This window comes from Chiloscyllium punctatum, chromosome 6 (genome assembly GCF_047496795.1).
Source record: "Chiloscyllium punctatum isolate Juve2018m chromosome 6, sChiPun1.3, whole genome shotgun sequence".
NCBI lineage: Eukaryota > Metazoa > Chordata > Chondrichthyes > Orectolobiformes > Hemiscylliidae > Chiloscyllium > Chiloscyllium punctatum.
The window spans coordinates 21,531,564-21,551,422 of record NC_092744.1 but is presented as its reverse complement, the minus strand read 5'-3'; the positions used below and the strand labels follow the sequence as shown (position 1 = coordinate 21,551,422).

The 19,859-nt window shown below is 40.6% G+C and overlaps 1 protein-coding gene across 4 annotated transcripts in view; it reads right to left on the bottom strand.

Annotated features, from left to right (window-relative positions):
• The window catches only part of LOC140478764 (membrane-spanning 4-domains subfamily A member 4A-like), a 79,666-nt gene that overhangs the window by 41,921 nt on the left and 17,886 nt on the right, over positions 1 to 19,859 (bottom strand). For 3 of the 4 annotated variants that reach the window (XM_072572113.1, XM_072572116.1, XM_072572114.1), the window contains exons 3-4: positions 12,888 to 13,094; positions 7,450 to 7,578 (exon numbers count right to left, since the gene is read on the bottom strand). In XM_072572113.1, the coding sequence (XP_072428214.1) occupies positions 7,450 to 7,578; positions 12,888 to 13,094 (336 nt within the window). The remainder of the gene's footprint in view (positions 1 to 7,449; positions 7,579 to 12,887; positions 13,095 to 19,859) is intronic. The other variant, XM_072572115.1, reaches the window with a different exon arrangement.

Below are 19,859 nucleotides of genomic sequence, written 5' to 3'. Positions count from 1 at the left end.
TTATCCAGCTAAAGACAATTGGCCATTTGGCCTGGCTTGATCAGGGTTTCCCATCTTGATGTGCATGTAGATTAATTAGTCAAAGTGTGCTCAGACCAGTCAATTAGTTTCTCTTCCTCTACAAACTTTTGCCATTTTATTGCTGCTTATCTGATTAAGAACATGTGGTGTTTTTGTAATCTCAGTACCAATTTCTGCATAAAGACAGCTTGTTTGCACCAATAAGGGGAGTAGCCTGAGAGAGCTCTTAAGGGTAAGAGCTGGCGCCACTACTCTGCTAATGATTTTAAAACCTTAGCTCAAGCCTGGCTTGTAGGTATCTATGTCATATTGTAACATTGACGTCATTGGTAAATACAGGTAATAAGTTAAAATAAATTGTCTGTAAGAGGTTTATATTCCAGACTACCACAGAGAGGCTACAGATCGAGTTCCATTCGGGATTTCCTGAGCCATCTCAAATACAAACTTTAACAAGGAGAGATCTGATTGAAATTTGCAGAATACCGAGATGCCCAGATAGAGTGAACATGGAAAAGATGCTTCTACTAGCAGGAGAGAATAGGGCCCAAGGGTACTGCTTCAGAGTGAAGAGATTACCATTCAGAACCAAAATGAGGGGAATTTCTTCAGCCAGAGGGTGGTTAATCTGTGGATCTCATTGTTGCACAGGGCTGTGGAGGCCAAGTCATTGAGTGTACTTAAGACAGATTTAGATAGGTCCTTGATTGGTAAGGGGATCAAGGGTTATGGGAGAAGACAGGAGTATCGGGTTGAGAAACACATCAGTCACAATTGAATGGTGAAGCACATTTGATGGGCTGAATGGCCTAATACTGTTCCTATTGCTACTGATCTTATGATACAATTATGACACTTGCAACTCCCCGAACAGAAAATTGTCTAAATATGTCCTGTTCACAGAAAGCACAACAAATCTAATCCTGCCAACTGCCGTCCCAAAATTCTACTCATAATCATAAACAAGGTCATAGAAAGTGCTGTTGAAAGTGCTTTCAAGCAGGGTTTACTTAGCAGCTCCACAAATCCCTTGATTCCCTGAGACCCCAAACCATATCTATTCCAACATTAATTGTACTCAATGATGGAGCATCTGTTACCTTCTGGGGTAGAAAATTCCCAAGATTCACAACCCTTACCTCAGACCTAAATGATCAGCTCTTGTGTTTTTAATTCCTTGACCGACAAACACTTTCTCAGCATTTCCCCTACCAAACCCCTTCAGAAACCTTTTTGTTCCAATCAGATCACATAGCATTCTTCGAAACTCTGGAGAACAAAGATCTAATTTAGTCAACTTCCCATCATAGACAACATTCCTTTTCTGGAGAATAATAGTGAACTTTCACTGCAGGGCACCATATTTGTCTTCCTATCCTTTCTTCCACAAGCTCTTCCCAAGATTTTCTGGAGGAATACTTTTTGATTTTTACTTTTTTTTTCTTCTTTCGCTCTTATTAACTTTTATTACGTGGTGTAGCCACGTTTGATACATAGATGTTTACAGCACAGAATGAGGTCACTCACCCAAGGTGTCTGCACTACACCATGAAGATCTGACTACACTGGTCCCATTTTCCAGCCTTTGCCCTGGAGACTGTGGCAAAATGAGTGAATATCTAAATAATACTGAAATATTTCAAGGTTTTCTGATTTAATCACCCCTTCAAGCAGTTAGTTCCAGACTCACACCACTCTCTTGAGTAAAAGGAATTTCTCAACTCTCCTCTCCTTCTATGTCTTACATTAAATCTGCGTCCCCTGGTTATTTGCCCCACCACTCACAAAAAGGGTGTCTTCATATTGCCTTATTTATGCCCTTCATAATCTTACACACATGTATCAGGTCTCTTCTTATTTCCTCCAAGAAAAACAACACCAGCTGATCCAATTTCTCCTCATAGCTCAGACCCCAGCACACACGTAGCACCATGATAAATCTCTGCACTCTCTGGTGCAAATAAATCCTTCCTGTAATGTGATAACCAGAACTGCAATAGTCCTCCAGTTACGACACAACCAACGTTTTATACAGTTCCAGCCTTGTTATTGTATTCTATGCATCAGCTAATAAAGGCAAGTGTCCCATTTGCCTCTTCACTATCTTACATAGCTGCCCTGCTACCTTGAATAAGATGTAGATATGCACATCAATATCCCTCTGATATTTAGTATTACCAGGGTCCTATCATTCACAGTGCAATCCCTTGCCTTTTTAGGTCCCCTCCAAATGCATTACCCCAACAGTGTTCCAGATTAGATTCTATTCAATTGATGTGCCCAGCTGCCCAATCTGTTGATATCTTCCTCAATTTTTACCAGTCTTCAAATGTTTATGTTACACACATACTATTTGAACATACCTCTCCAAAACTTAAATTCAAATCATTGATGCACACCACAAATAGCACAGGGCCCAGCTCTGAGTCCAACAGAAACCCACGGGAGACAGATTTCTAGTCACAGAAACATTCCTTGGCCATCTCCCTCTATTTCCTGCCTGAACCAGCCAATTTTAGATCAAATGTACTATTTTGCCTCCGATCTCATGGCTCTTACGTTCTTGGCCAGTCTACCATAAGGGGCCTTATTGAAAGCCTTGCTAACTTCTATGTAATCCATATCAACTGCATTGCCCTCATCAACATTTCTGGGCACCTTCCCAAAAGAAAAATAATTAATGGCATCAGACAGTCCAGAGAGGGTTCATTTGGTTGATCCTGGGTCTGCAGGACTGTCTTATGAGGAGAGTTTGAGTGTTTTGGGCTTCTACTCGTTGGAGTTTAGATGAATGAGAGGTGACCCTATTGAAACAAAAAAGGTTATTATGGGTCTTGAAAAGATAGATATGGTGAGGTTGGCTTCTCCTTTTGGGAGGGCCTAGGAACAGAGGATATCTGTTTTTCAGCAACAGCAGCAGCAGCACCAAGGGTGGGAGCTTGGACCAGGGGCCTTTTGGGAGCGGTGAGTCACTGATTTGAGTCTTTACATCTAACATCGGAGAGCAGAAGTTTCAGGGAAAGGAGAGACTTTTTACTTCCCTCCAGCTATATAAGTGAGTGTTTGCTAAACCTGAGACCCTACCTCTATAGGGCCTCCCACTCATCCACCTCCTCTAACCTTAAACACCAGGGACACATCAGGTCAGTTCCTCTTCTTTTTTACATTCTGATAAGGGGACTAGCAGGGATGGCAGTGCAGGGAGAGGAATGTTCCTCCTGTATGATGTTTGAGGCGAAGGAGGTCATTCGTGTCCCATCCAAGTACATCTGCAGGAAGTGCACCCAACTCTTGCTCTTCCAAGACCGTGTTAGGGAACTGGAGTGGGAGCTGCATGATCGTCAGGTCATTCGGGAGGCAGAGGCTGTGATGGATAAGAGTTACAGGGAAGCAGTTACTCCGAGGTATGAAGAAAGCTGGGTAACTGTTCGAAGGAGGAAAATACAGTCAGTGCAGTGATGCCTTGTGCTGGTTCCCCTGAAAAACAGGTATTTTTTTTGGATACTGTTGATGGGGCTGATTTACCAGGGACATGCAGTGGGGTGAAGTCTCTGGCAAAGTGTCTGCCCCTCCTGCACAGAGGAAAGGAGGACAGTGTTAGTCATTGGGGATTCAATAGTTAGAGGGTCAGGTAGAAGGTTTGTTAGGAACAAATGAGACTCACGGTTGGTGTGTTGCCTCCCTGGTGCCAGGGTCCATGATGTCTCGATCATGTCTTTGGGATCCTGAAGGGAGAGGGTGACCAGTCATGGTCCATGTAGGTACCAATGACACAGGTAGAAAGAGGCATAGGGGTGGTAGGCAGGATTTCAGGGACCTTGGGTAGAAGCTGAGAGCTAGAACAAACAGAGTTGTTATCTCTGGTTTGTTATCCATGCCACATGATAGTGAGGCAAGGAATAGGGAGAGATATCAGCTGAACATGTGGCTGCAGGGATGGTGCAGGAGGGAGGGTTTCAGGTACATGTATAATTGGGGCTCATTCTGGGGAAGGTGGGACCTCTACAAACAGGACAGTCTTCACCTGAACCAGAGGGGTACCAATATCCTGGGTGGGAAATTTGCTGGTGCTATTTGGGTGGGTTTAAACTTGCTCAGTAGGGAGATGGGAACCTGAGGTGTTGTTCCAGTGCACAGGGGTATGACAGTAGGAAGGGCATGGACAGGATTTCATGGTCACAGGAATGTGCTGGCAGACAGCAAACTGGTTTGAAGTCTGTCTCTTCAATGCCAGAAGTATCCAAAATAAGGTAAGTGATCTTGCAGCAAGGATAGGTACCTGGGACTTCGATGTAAGGAAATTCCAGAGAGGTAAAAAGCAGCAGACTGTCAGGACATGCTGGTGGAGGAAATTGATTTCCTACAGACTTCACAAATTTCAAGGGATGATTACTAAGGGCTAGTTAATATTATAATCTCTCCATAGTGTAAATAACTCACTCACAATAGTTTTGAGTCTAGACATGATGGTAGGGTTGACATTGTTCTGAGTAGCTGACAGCATTAACACTTATTCAGGGGTAATCTTTGATGCAGAAACAGGTCTAAATACTGCTTGCAGCATGGGGCCAATAAGAATTAAAAGGTGTAAAGAAACAGGAATGGGTTGGCAGCCTAGGAAGGGATGTTTAGTTGATCTTGTAAGAGTAAAATGTACTACAGAAATGCAGTTTTATGAATGAATAAATGGAAAAACAGTATAGTAAACATAGAAAACTTATGAGTGAGTTATGAAAGAGAATCGTAATAGAGTATCTCACATATATATAAAAATCTTTTTTGAGTTTTCTTTTATCTGACCCACCAATGCTTCCTCATGCACTCTCTTAGCTTTCCTAATGTCCTTTTTAAGTTTCCCACTGCACTTGTTATACTCCTTTAGGGACTGTGCTCAACCAAGCTTCGGGTTCTCTGATCATGTTCCCACCTTCTGTCTTTAAATCAGTCTTTACAGTGGAAGATACTAAAGAAATGCGGGAGGAATTAAATACCATCACCTTCTCCAAAGAAATAGTATGAGACAACTAATGGGTTGAAGTCTGCTGGCCCTGATGTCTTGCATCCTGGGATCCTAAAAGATGTAGCTACAGAGATAATGGATGCATTGGGCATAATTTTTCAATTTTCAGTGGATAATGGAGAAGTACTAGAGGATTGGAAGCTTAATAATGTTGACCAACTGTTCAAAAATGGAAGGAGGCAAAAAGTGGAAATTATAGTCTGATTAGCGTAACACCTACTGTTGGAGAAGTATTGAAATCAATTTGTATGGAAGCAATAGCTCCCATCACAGAATTTTCCAGTGCAATTTGGAGGTTTCATAGAATCCATATAGTGTAGAAGCAAGCCATTCACTTCATCACCTTTGGGACAGTGGGGGGAAACCAAAGCACCCAACAGAAACCCATGCAGACTCAGGGAGAATGTGCAAATTCCATACAGATAGCCGCCACAGGTTAGAATTGAATCCAGGTCCCTGGAGCTATGAGGCAGCATTGCTAACTACTGAGCCACCTTCCACTCCATTTCAGGGTCATTTTACCTGCTGGCCCAGTGTACTTTAAGAGTAGCTTCTCCGAATCACTTTTAATTTAAGTATATTCTTCCTTAAATATGGAAACAGAAATGGAATACATTATTCCAGACTTAGTCTCACCTAAGTCTTTGTACAATTGGAGAAAGACTTATTTATTCCTGTTTTTCAATCCCTTTGAAATAATGCCCAACATGCTATTTTCTTAGCTCACTGCTTGCTGTTCCTGCATGCTAACTTTCAGTTTACTTGTGCTAATTAATCCAAGCCTCTTTGAACATCAAATTACACATCTTTCTAAAAATGCATTCTGTTTTCCAGTTTCTGATCAAACTGAATAACTTTGTATTCCATCTGCCGTCTTGGTGCTCACTCACGTAGTTGTCTTACTTTCTTTGCAACCTCTATGTCCACCTTACAGTTTACTGTTCCATCTGGCTTTATATTAGATGTACGCAATACACTGTCTCTTCATCTAATATAGATATAATATAGCAGCATTAAATTTATATCTCACCATCTTGGAGGTTATCATTGACTAGGAATTCAACTGGACCAGCTATATCCATGCTTTGCCAACAAGAACAGCTGTGGCTGGGAATTCTGTGCCAAGAAACTCAAGTTATCACTCCCAAAGCCTGTCCACAGTCTACAAGTCAAGAATACAATATTATAGTTTCCACCTGAGTGCATCTCCAAAGCCACTCAATGTTGCACACCATCTGAAACAAAGCAACTTGCTTGAAATGACACCTCATCTGCCATTATAATAAAAATAAACTCCCTCCACCAAAGGCAGACAGCTGCAGCAGAATACATAATCCACAAGATGCCCTGCAGTTACTTCCGAAGCTCTTGCGCCAACAACCTTCTATCCTCCATCATCTAAGAGGACAAGGCCAGCAGAACTTGGAACTGCATCACCTGCAAGTTCCCCACCAAGTTACTCCATTCTGATTTGAAGCTACATTAGCAATGCATTATGACTATGGGCCAAAGTCCTAGAAGTCCCTTCCTAACAATGTTTTTAAAAACAGAAAAATAAGAACACGAATAGTCCATTTGGCCCGTTGGGTGTGCTCTGTCATTCAATACAATCATAGCTGATCCCAACTCTACGCTATTTCAGCTTTATCCCCAGAACCTTTGATCCCTTCAGCTCCATGAACTATGTCTATCCACCTCTTTAAAATGTTTGATGTTTTGGTCTCAAATGATTTCATGGGTTCTTCACTCTCTGAATGAAGAAATTTAGTTTCATCAAAGTCCCAAATGGTTGATGCACTTGCACCAAATAGTTCAAGAAAGCAGCTCACCACTATCTTCTTAATGATATTAGGGGATGGGCAATCAATGCTGGTTTTGCCAGCAGCATTCATATTCCATTAAAGAATTCAAAGAAAAATTAATTCAGATAAATTGTCTCTTTAGCAAAACTGTTCATGTTCAGGCCTGTACCTGGTGGGTCTTGATCCTCATTTTAATACATGGTACATGTTTTTCCACAAAGGAGTTCAATTCACATCATGCAACAATGATGCTCAGGAGTGCTCCTGAAGCTAAGAGGAGCCAAATTTGTTCACATACGAGGCCAGAAACTAGTGTAACAAATGTTAGGGAGCCTCCCATGTTTTAGATCAAGTCTACAAAGAGATCAACCTGACAGAAGAAGGCTGCTCAAAAAATTTCAATTTGGCAAAGGTGCCATAAAACAGGAGCTGTGCCCTCTCTCTATTTCCAAATGCAAAAATAAAGAGTATATTGGAGATTGCTGCACACAGAAATATTGTGTGGAAAGTAGACAATGCATGTTGCTACCAAGTGTATCTTTTGAGCATCTGGCAGATACAAAATCTCTGCAATTTCACATTAAAATATTTGTCAGTAGTTCTTACTAGAACTCCAGTCCACCAGGGTGTCCCGATTATTAGGGCAAAGTCAAAGTAGCGATTTCGACCTGATTCAATGCACATTTTCATTATTCCAATGATTATGGCGATTATACCAGTCACGATCTCTGTCGCCTGCAAGAACCAGAAAGTTGTGTTGATTAGATTAGAGTAGATTCCCTACAGTATGAAAACAGGCCCTTTGGCCCAACAAGTCCACACTGACCCTCAGAAGGGTAACCCACCCAGGCCTATTCCCTTACATTTACCCCTGACTAATGCACATATCACTATGGGTAATTTAGCCTGGCCAATTCACCTGACCTGCACATCTTTGGATAAATTGATTTTATAAAGGCACTAGTTTCAATTTGCCAATGTGATGCAAAATTGGCACTACAGAGAAAGAATCTAATTTTCAGCACCATTTGTTACTAAACTGCAATTTACCCCAGGGCATCAATGTGGACTTCAACAGCTTCCTCATTTCCCCTTCCCCCACCTCATCCTAGTTTCAAACTTCCAGCTCAGTTACTGTCTCCTTGACTTGTCCGACCTGCCTATCTTCTTTTCCATCTATCAACTCCACCCTCTCCTCCTTGACCTATCACCTTCATCTCCTCCCCCACTCACCCATTGTACTCTATGCTACTCTCTCCCCACACCCACCCTCCTCTAGCTTATCTCTCCATGCTTCAGGCTCACTGCCTTTATTCCTGATGAAGGGCTTTTGCCTGAAACGTCGATTTCGCTGCTCGTTGGATGCTGCCTGTACTGCTGTGCTCTTCCAGCACCACTAATCCAGTATTTGATTTTCAGCATCTGCAGTCATTGTTTTTACCTTGCAATTTATCCAGTTCATCAAGAATTTGAATTCTTGAATCTGAATTAATAATTTATTTGGATTTATTGTAGAAATTGAAAAGCAAAGCAGAATAATTTGTGCCATCTTCTCTCCAGTATAATTAACTTTATTAAGATAACATTATCATTGTGGCACAACCGGAAATGTCTTTATGGAAGGTGGTTGACATCACCTTTTTAAATAAGAATGTATGTTTAACTTATGTCATGATGTTGTGGCAAATCATTATCTGTGCAGTATTTATTAAATAAATTCTGGTGGACCTAATAATCTGTCTAATTCTGCATCCACTGATGATGCATTCACTAAGATAATCCAATAAGTTCCAAAAGGGATGTACAATTTTCTTCTCTAGGTTTTTCTAATAGTACTTAATGCACAGGTTGTAAAGATGGAAACTTTCCTCACTCAAAAAAAATTATGGAATTGATCAGCAGCAGAAGTCCATTCAGTCTCCCATGCTGTGGCAGCTCTTTGAAAGAAAACTCCAATTAGTTCTGCTCTATCAGCAACCTTCCCTACAATTTTGCTTTACTTTTTATCTTTTCACTGTAACTCCAATTGCTTTTTGAAACAATTGCTGAATCTGCTCCCACCATCCTTTCAGGAATAGAACCATAGACAATTTAGCAGGAAAAGACCACTCAGCCCTTTGCGCCCACTCCACCATTCAATAGGATCATGGGTTGGTCATTCTACTCACTATCCTGTTCTCACTTTCTCTACACCTTTTAATCACTTTAACTCTTAAGAACTGTGTCTTAGACAACTCCTTGAAACCATTCAATGTTTTTGCTTGCTTTCTGTGGCAGAGAACGGCATTCTGTGGCAGAGAATTCTACAGGCTCCCCACTCTCTGGGTGAAGAAGCTTCTCCAGATCTCAATAACAAATGGCCTACCCCATCTCCTTAGAATATGACCTCTGGTTCTGGATACCACAGTCACTGGGACTGCCCTTCCTGCATTTACACTGACTAGTCCTGTTTGCATTTTATTTCTACTTCTGTGAAATCCCCTCATTCTTCTGAAGTCTGGTGAATATAGTCCCAACCGATTCAGTTTCTCTTCATACATCAGTGCTGCCATCCCAAACATCCATCTGGTAAAACTTCATTTTCCTCTTTCTCTAGCCAGAGCAACCTTCCTCAGGTAGAGACCAAAACTGCACACAATGCTCTGTGTGTTCTTCAATTCCAGCAACTCATCATCACAAAGTCCAATGTACCATTTGTCTTCTTCACAGCCTACTGCAATTACATGCTAACTTTCATCTTTTGGTGTACAAGGACATCCAAATTTTGGTGTACCTCCCCATTTCCCTATCTATCACCTTTCAGATAAGCATATGTCTTGTTTTTGCTACCAAAGTGGATAACCTCACATGTATCCACATTATACTTCATCTGCCATGCAGGTGCCCACTCAGTCAACCGGTTTAAATCACACTGAAGCCACCTCTCTATTCTCCTCTTTACCCTTCTACTCAGATTTGTGTCATCTGCAGACTAGGAGATTATAATATTCAGTGCCCTCACCTAAACATTAACATGTATTGTGAACAGCAGGATCTATTAGTCACTGGTTGCCACTCAGAGAAAAAGACCTGTTTATTCTAACTCTTTGTTCTTTGTCTGCCAACTAGTTCTCTATCCATGTTAGAACACTAGCACCAATCCCAAGTATTTTAATTTTAAACGCTAATCTCCAAAGTTCAGTCTTATCCTTTTGAAAGTTCAACATCAGCTGGCTCCCCCTTGTCAATTCTATGAATTACATCCTTGAAAAATTTCACTAGGTTTATCAAGCAGTTTGGATACAGAACTGGCTCAAAGATAGCAGACAGAGGGTGGTGGTGGAGGGTTGTTTTTCAGACTGGAGGCCTGTGACCAGTGGAGTGCCACAAGGATCGGTGCTGAGTCCTCTACTTTTTTGTCATTTACATAAATGATTTGGATGCGAGTATAAGAGGTACAGTTAGTAAGTTTTCAGATGACACCAAAATTGGAGGTGTAGTGGAGAGCAAAGAGGGTTACTTCAGATTACAACAGGATCTGGACCAGATGGGCCAATGGGCTGAGAAGTGGCAGACGGAGTTTAATTCAGATAAATGTGAGGTGCTGCATTTTGGGAAAACAAATCTTAGCAGGACTTATACACTTAACAGTAAGGTCCTAGAAGACCTTGGAGTGCAGGTTCATAGCTCCTTGAAAGTGGAGTCGCAGGTAGATAGGATAGTGAAGAAGACGTCTGGTATGCTTTCCTTTATTGGTCAGAGTACTGAGTACAGGTGTTGGGAGGTCATGTTGCAGCTGTACAGGACATTGGTTAGGCCACTGTTGGAATACTGCATGCAGTTCTGGTCTCCTTCCTATCGGAAAGATGTTGTGAAACTTGAAAGGGTTCAGAAAGGATTTACAAGGATGTTGCCAGAGTTGGAGGATTTAAACTACATGGAGAGGCTGAACAGGCTGGGGCTGTTTTCCCTGGAGCGTCGGAGGCTGAGGGGTGACCTTATAGAGGTTTACAAAATTATGGGGGGCATGGATAGGATAAATAGACAAAGTCATTTCCCTGGGATCGGGGAGTCTAGAACTAGAGGGCATAGGTTTAGGGTGAGAGGGGAAAGATATAAAAGAGACCTAAGGGGCAACCTTTTCATGCAGAGGGTGGTACGTGTATGGAATGAGCTGCCAGAGGATGTGGTGGAGGCTGGAACGATTGCAACATTTAAGAGGCATTCGGATGGGTATATGAATAGGAAGGTTTTGGAGGGATATGGGCCGGGTGCTGCCAGGTGGGACTAGATTGGGTTGGGATATCTGGTCGGCATGGACGGGTTGGACCGAAAGGTCTGTTTCCATGCTGTACATCTCTATGACTCTAAGCATGGTTTCCTTTTCATCAAGGCTGATTTTGTCTGATCATGTCCTCATTTTCCAAGCGCTTTACTATTAAATATTTTATAATGAATCCTATAATTTTCCTCACCGCTGACATCAGACACACTCGTCTCCAATTTCCTGCTTTCTCACTGTCTCCTTTTTAACAAATGGGGTATATTAGCTACTTTCCAAGCTATCGGAATTGTTCCAGAGTCTATGGAATCTTGAAGGATAACCACTATAGCAGCCACTGTTTCTCAGGCCATTTCCTTGAATACTCTGGGATGTAGACTATCAGGGCCTGGGGATTTATTAGCCTTTCATCCAATCAATTTCCTGAACACCATTTCCCTATTAATACTGGTTTCATTCAGTTCCTCTCTCTCATTAGACTCTCGATATTCCATCATTGTTGGGATATTATTTGCATCCTCCTTTGTGAAGACACAACCAAAATGTGTATTTAATTGGTTTTCCCTTCCTTTTGTTCTCCATTATAACTTTCTGACTGTAAGGTACCAACATTTGGCTTCATTAATCTTCTTCTCTTCACATACTTACAGAAATTTTTACACTCAGTTTGTGTGCTCCCCCTAAACTTACTCTTGTACTCACTTTTCTGCTTCATAATCAAACTCTTTTTTTCCTCCCTTGCTGAATCGAAACTGTTTACAACCTTCACGTCTGTTGCTTTTTTTGATCAATTTGTGTGCCTCTTCCTAATATCATCCCCAGTTTCCTTATTAGCCATGTTTAGGCCATCTTTCTATTTTACTTTTGTGCCAGACAATAATGATGAATTAATGTTGTACATTCATGAGGTGTTTAAATGTTTGTCATTTCCTATCCACAGTCATGTTCCCCAATAAATCATATCTAACTCACATCATTGTTTCCTTTATTTAGATGCAGGACCTTAGTCTCAGAATCAATGACACAGCACAGCTCAATTGCTAAAAAAACAAAACACAAAACATGACAATAAAAGTATTTAACTTGAAAACTGCATTTTTAAAAAATCCCTAGAAATACTCATTCATGGCAACAACTGGAAACAAAAATACTGCACTGAAGTTATCTGCAAGATCGTCACCAGGACAGCAAGGAACCCAAGCTTGGCATGCAGTGGGAAATTTTGCAGATGGCTCGAAGTTTGTCCCAGTGACAGTATCTTGGCTATAGCAGCACAATCCTTTGCAGCAGTTCTTCCATCCCCTTCCTGGGAGAGTGTTAGGGTTTAATACAACTAAACAGCTTGCTCAGCAATTTGAGAAAGCAGATAAAATAGATCACATTGCTGTGAGTGTGGAGTTATACACAGGCCTGTCAAGTTCTGGAACTTATTCGTACTTACAATCTTTAGGCTAATTTCCTTCACAAAAGACCATGTGTGAACTAGATGAGGTTTTGAGACAATACAATTAACTTATCACAAACATGATTGATTCTAAATATATTTAATTGAAAGTTATTACCCCAATGATCACAGTTGGATTTAAATTCCTATTTCCAGATCATCAGTCCAGGTCTCTGGATTACTTTCTTCAGTCATAATTAATCCACTAATACTGGGTAATTTCCTTCAGTTATGTCAAAGTAACCCCAGGCAATTCATGCCCATACCATTTCATAATGTTGAAAAACTGTTTTGGGCTAAAATATAAACAAGTTGTCTCATTTTGTAAACTTCACTTACACCCAAGAACTTGAACTTTGCTTTGAGCATTTCCTGTACTCCGGCACTATTCTGAGTAAGCATTTTCGCTATGGTTTGGTTCAAAGGACCATTTTCCACATATTGCACCAATTCAGGACCACTGGGTAGCACCTGTGGTGGTGGGAGTTGGTTTGGTGTCAGGTTATTTCCAATATTCTTCAGAACGTCAACCATTTTCACAATTGTCTGGAAAAAAATATAGAATGCGTAAGTTCTCTCTGATTGGCTAGCCAATTCTCCATCGTCTACTTCAATTTACATTGATTAACTGCAATCTTGTGCAAAAACTAAAGGCAATTCTGAATAAAATAAAAGTACATGGAGAATAAATATTTGTATCTACTTTGGAAGTACGAGATCCAGAAAAATTCTGGAAAAATACTGGACATAGTTATAAGGTGCAGGATTAGAGTGGTGCTGGAAAAGCACGGCAGGTCAGGCAGCATCTGAGGAGCAGGAGAAATCAATGCTTCAGGCAAAAGCCCTTCATCCGGAATGATGATGAAGGGCTTTTGCCCGAAACATGAACTTTTCCTGCTCCTCGGATGCTGCCTGACCCGCTGTGTTTTTCCAGCACCACTCTAATCTTGTCTCTGATCTCCAGCATCTCCAATACCGACTTCAACATAGTTATAAGGTGCGATTGTTCACAGAATATAATCTTCAACAGCGTATTTTCCAGTACAATGCATGAAACAGAATACCATGTGGTCATGGACTAGAAATGATGAATAAGACTTGACAAGGACATTCGGACTCTTAAAATTATAGTGAAGCCCAAACGTTGAAAGTTTATATGTTCATTTTCTCGTTGAAGCATTCCTGCTCAACAAAGGTGCTGTTGCTGCTACTCCTCTCTCTCTGAATGAAGATTGAACTTCACCCAGACTGAAACTTCCTCCTCTGTTCACCAGCTATGGGCGCAAGACTTTGTTTTCTCTCTCTTTCCATTTAATTTCTGGTTCTGGGGATAAAATTGCACCATCCCCTATGCCCACACTCAGGTCCCATAGGTGAGACAGGATCTGACTGGGGAAGGGCTGGAACAGCAGCAGATGCAATGGTGCTCAAATCATCATCCAAAAGCTTCTGAATTGTTATGATGGTTCCCACCTTGTGATGTGTTGCTGGAAAAGCGCAGCAGGTCAGGCAGCATCCAAGGAACAGGAGAATCGACGTTTCGGGCATCAGAAGGGCTGATGCCCGAAACGTCGATTCTCCTGTTCTTTGGATGCTGTCTGACCTGCTGCGCTTTTCCAGCAACACATTTTCAGCTCTGATCTCCAGCATCTGCAATCCTCACTTTCTCCCCACCTTGTGATGGTAAATCCATGGTGGCAGTGGTGAAGTAAGTTAAAAATCACACAACACCAGGTTATAGTCCAACAGGTTTATTTGGAAGCACTAGCTTTTGGAGGGCCACTCCTTTGTCAGGTGGTTGATGAAGGATGTAATGAAGTAGCAGTGCACCAAAAGCTAGTGGTTCTAAATAAACCAGTTGGACTATAACCTGGTGCTGTGTGATTTTTAACTTTGTCCACCCAATCCAACACCGGCTCCTCCTAGTAGTGGTGCAGTAGGCAGAGTTCAGGCCCTTGAGCCCAGATCATATCCATTCTGCCCAATTTCCCTTTTATTTCCGTTTCATCTTCCTTTTTCAATTTTTTTTTGGTTTTCAATGTTTCAATGTGCCTTTGAAGCTCTGGAAGCAGCGACAGTAATGGAGCATGGCAGCAGTTGCGGCCTATCGTAAACCCAGATGGTGGCAATGGTGACGCAGCAAAGGATGGCAGTAGTGGAGTTTGGCTATGAGGGATGGCAGTAGTTGCCATGCGGTGGTCTGGGCTGAAGCCTTGTGAGTGGTGGTGAAGCCTAGTGTTACCAGGTGGGTCTTAGCCTAGTGCAGATTAAAGCATGGCCAGAGCAAGGGAGAGCAAGCCTTCTTGAGGGAAACCCAGCTTGGAACATTTTCAGGCCCATGGTTTAAGAATGGACTGTAATGTTTGAAATTTTTAATTTATTTATTTGTTTTTCTACTTTTATGCTAAGAATTGTAGTGCTGAACTTTTTAACTTATTTCTTTATTTTTCTATTTCTGTAACTAAGATTTTGTACTTGGGTACTTTGCCCTAAGATGGCTCCGTATTTAGCGACATTGTACACTTATCACTGTACTCTTGTACCTCGTACTTGAGTACACGTGGCAATAAAACCTAAATCTAAAATCTTCCATGTTGTAAGTAAATACAGTATTAGCTAGAAAATTAGAATAATTCATTTGCAAATTACAGATTTATAAAATTAAGAATGTGAAGATATCCAGCAACCTAACTTTTTCTTGCTTCTTCCTCTAACCCCAAATCCTTGCTGGCTTGGATATAGCAAGGTTACAGGTAGCTAGCATCCATTTGCTTTCCTGAGCTCAGAGTATGGGCAAATCACTGGAAATCAACCTTTGGCATCTCAAGTTGGATATGTACCCACCACCCTACACCTAACTGTGGTCAGATGTTACATGCCCTTCAATCTGAAATTAAATGAGTTCAACATTGGATCAACATTGGATATGGTGATTTTCTTCTCAGCTCAGCTACTCATTGGATTATAAGCAGTGTTTACCTCTGAATAAGTGCAGTGTACAGAACAACACCATACCTATCAAGTCTCCACGAAACATTATAATACTAATCAGCCCTTACCAACCATCTCCTGGATCTGAATAGATTCCCCAATTAATATGTACCTGTTAAATAGCTTTTAACAGGGCCATTATCCCTGCAAGAAACTAACTGACAAAACAGTGCTTCCATGAAATTGCAGGAATGAATAAAACTCATACCTGTAAGTAGTAAATAAGTCTCACAACCCAGCTGCAGTAATCATTTTAATATCCTTTATTCTTTTATTAAGTACAGGCACAATTTCTAACTTACTTAGAGCATGTGGGCCTAGTATTTTGACTAACATTTACTAACTTAAAAAGGCAAAAGGACTAACACTTCTTAATTAGAAAGCAGATCAGACACATTCTTAATCCCATCAGAAGTAGCAGCCAGCATTTAGCACATTTTAACCCATTTCCTGTCTCCTAGGACAGAAGCCCTTCAAATGTTTGTGTACTATAAATAAAACAATGCAACACCACAGTAATGGAATTTTAATATATGTAAGAACTGTGTATAAAGGGGCCCTTGTAAAAGTGTATTTCAGGATTCAATTGCCACCTCAAACTTGTGCTGTGATTGCAGAATAAGACAGGATGTTTTCGTCACTCACCAATTTTGGTTGTTATTTGATCAAGATCCCACATTAGCTAGCATCCATTTGCTTTCCTGAGCACAGAGTATGGCAGATCACTGGATATCAACCCACTATCTTAAATCTACCAGTGGTCAGACGTTACATGTCCTGTAGTCTGAAATTAAGCTAGTTCAACAATCGATCAACATTGGATCTGGTGTATTTTTCCACAGCTCAGCTACTCATTGGTTAACATGCATATCCCTAACTTAATGTTCCTGACTTAAAATCAAACTAATATCATACAGGCCTTTCCAAGATTATATAATGATTAATTTGGCACTGAGATATTGAGAGAGCCCTTCAAATTAATTAATATAATTAGTATAACTGTTGGTTTAACTTTGGCAAATTATCAAGCAAATTGTGGTTCTAGTCAGGAAGAGTTACATAAGGATTTGAGGAACAGAGCTCTCCATCAGGATAGGAACTCTCATCTTATATTCAGGAAACTGTATCACTGAAGGAAACAAACTAATTTGCTTTGGCAACCTCTATCAGTATGCAGAAAGTTCAATGACAAAGTAAGTATTTAGTCATGTACATTGTCAAAAAAAAACTGACATGGCTAACTGCAGAGCACTCGTACACATCCATTGAAACCTAGATTGCCTAGAGTCTCATTTTTAACTCAATATCATTGAATCCACATTGCACTTCCTTCATCTGATTCTCAGTTAGACAGTAGGACAATTCCGGTCTTGAATATATCACTACTTCAACTGAATTACATATTGTGTCAAAGGGCTGAAAATTATTTAAGATGTAAAGACAGTGCATTTTGTTTTGCTGACCCTTCCCTTCAGGCCCAAAATAGAAACAAATTGTCTTTGATATTCTGTTAAAAATCACACAACACCAGGTTATAGTCCAACAGGTTTAATCGGAAGCACATTAGCTTTCGGAACGTCACTCCTTCATCAGATGATAGTGGAGGGCTCAATCCTAACACACAGAATTTATAGCAAAACTTTACAGTGTGATGTAACTGAAATTATACATTGAAAAATTGATTGTTAAGTCTTCATCTGTTTAAAGACTTAACAATCAATTTTTCAATGTATAATTTCAGTTACATCACACTGTAAATTTTTGCTATAAATTCTGTGTGTTAGGACTGAGCCCTCCACTACCACCTGATGAAGGAGCGACACTCCGAAAGCTAATGTGCTTCCGATTAAACCTGTTGGACTATAACCTGGCGATGTGTGATTTTTAATTTTGTACACCCCTGTCCAACACCGGTATCTCCAAATCATGATATTCTGTTGACAGACTGAGTTAACTGATCTCAGGAGGGCTAATAATTGAGGTGATATAATGCTCATAATCATTCAGCACACATGAATCCATCCAGCCCCTTTCAATTATGCAGACTCTTTCAAATCAGTCCACTCCTTTACTCTTTCCCATTCACTCTGCATTTTCCACCTCCTTTTAATGCATTACCAATAACCAGGAGTTGAATAAGAAATCATAAGGTTTCTCTACAATCAATCATGTCCAGCCTCTTTCACCAGGAACATTGGTTGTGACTATTAAATGACAAATGAATATTGGGTCACTTAGATATTCAATTGGCATAGGATCAGGAATAGGCATTTAAGTTCTTGTGTCTGACCTGCCATTCAATTAGATGGTTTATGTGCCCTCAGTTACACTTTGCCACTGTTACTTCATATCCTCTGATGGACTTTAATATGAATTAGAAGACATAGTCCATTTGCCTCTCTACTGCTCCACAATTCTTTAAAATCATGACAGTTCAAATTGTTGCAATTCCTTATTCCAACCACCCCTGATAACCATTAATGCTAGTATTAGTTAGAAATCTGCCTCTACCTTAAATATTTTCAATAAGGCCACCTCCATCACTCTGTGGTGAGAGTTCCAAAGACTCTCAACCTTGCAAGACAAAAAAATCTCCACATCTCAGTCTTAAATAGGAGATCCCTTACTTTTCAACCATGTCCTCTAGTATGAATCTCTCCCATGAGGGGAAACATCTTTTCAGCATCTCTCCCTCAGGATATTGCATTAACAATGATATCTCATTCTTCTATCCTCCAATGGGTACAAGTGCAGCCTCTCCAAACTTTCCTCATAGGCTGACCACCCCATCATAGGCACCAGCCGAATGAAGGGACCAAATGGATGCTGTACTGGTTTTAATTCATTGTGTTAAATAAGAGGGACAAGACTGCTCACAGTCTTGTCTAATGCTCTATTAAACAGTAGGAAAACTTTCCTACTTTGTAGTCCTTTCTATAGAATGAATGACAACAGTCCACTTGTCTGCTGAATCATGTGCTATACCAACATAATAATTTCATGAGATTCATGTACCAAGGCTCTCAGGTGTACCCTAGGTTACATAATCTCTCTCCACATAAACAGTATACCACTTTTCTCTTCTTTCTGCTAAAGTGGACGAGTTCATGTTTTCCCATATTATACTCCATCTGTTAGACTCTTTTTGTACTCCTCACAACTCATGGTCCTTTATGTATATTATCAGCAAACTGAGCAACCATACATTCCATTCCTTCATCCAGATCTTTGAAATAAACTGTTTGTAACTGAGGTCCCAACACTGATCCCTTTGGCACAAAATCCTACCAACCTGAAAGCAATCCATTTATGCTCACTGTCCAGTTCCAAAGGGCCAACCAACACTTTATCCAAGCTAAAATATCACCTCCTGCAACATGAGCACTTACTTTGCACAGCAACCTTTTGATGTGAGAAATTATTTAAACATTTTACACATCTTAAAGTCATAAAGCATGCAAACAGGCCCTTCAGTTTAACCAGTCGATGCTGAACATGATGCTAAAATAAACTAGTCCCACCTGTCTGTTCCTGGACCATATTCTTCCAAACCTTTCCTATTCCAAACCTTTAGATGTATCTATCTAAATGTATTTTAAACATTGTAATCATACCCACAGCCACCACTTCCCCAGGATGTTCATTTGACATGCAAACCACCCCCGTGTAAAAAAATTGACTTACGTCATTTTTTAAATATCTCTTCTCTCACCTTAACAATGTGCCCCCACTCACAAAATCCCTCCTCCTTGGGAAAAGACAACTACCATGAACTCTATCTATAACTCTCATTATTTTATAAACTTCAATCAGATCGCCTTTCAATCTCCTATGCTCCAGGGAAGAAAGTCCCAGCTTATCCAGCCTTTTATAACTCAAATCTTCCATTCCAGCAACATCCTGTAAATCTCTTCTGGACACTCTCCAGCTTGATAATATCCTTCCTATGCCTGGACGACAGTATTCAAGAAGATGCCTCACCGATATCCTGTACAACCTCAGGTTGTCTTCTCAACTCCTATATTCAAAGGTCTGAGCAATGAAGGCAAACATGCTATCTAACAACCCTGTCTATACGTGATGCCAACTTCAAAAAATTATGCACCCGCACCCCTAGGTCCCTCTGTTCTACAACACTACCCATGTATTGTATAAGTCCTATCATTATTTATACAGTGTATAAATACCTCGCATTTATCAAGATTGAACTCCATATGTCATTTTTTCAGCCCATTGACCCATTTGATCAAGATCCCTTTGAAACATTAGAAAATGTTTTTCACTGTCTACTGTGCCATTAATTTTGTTGCTCGCTGGAAA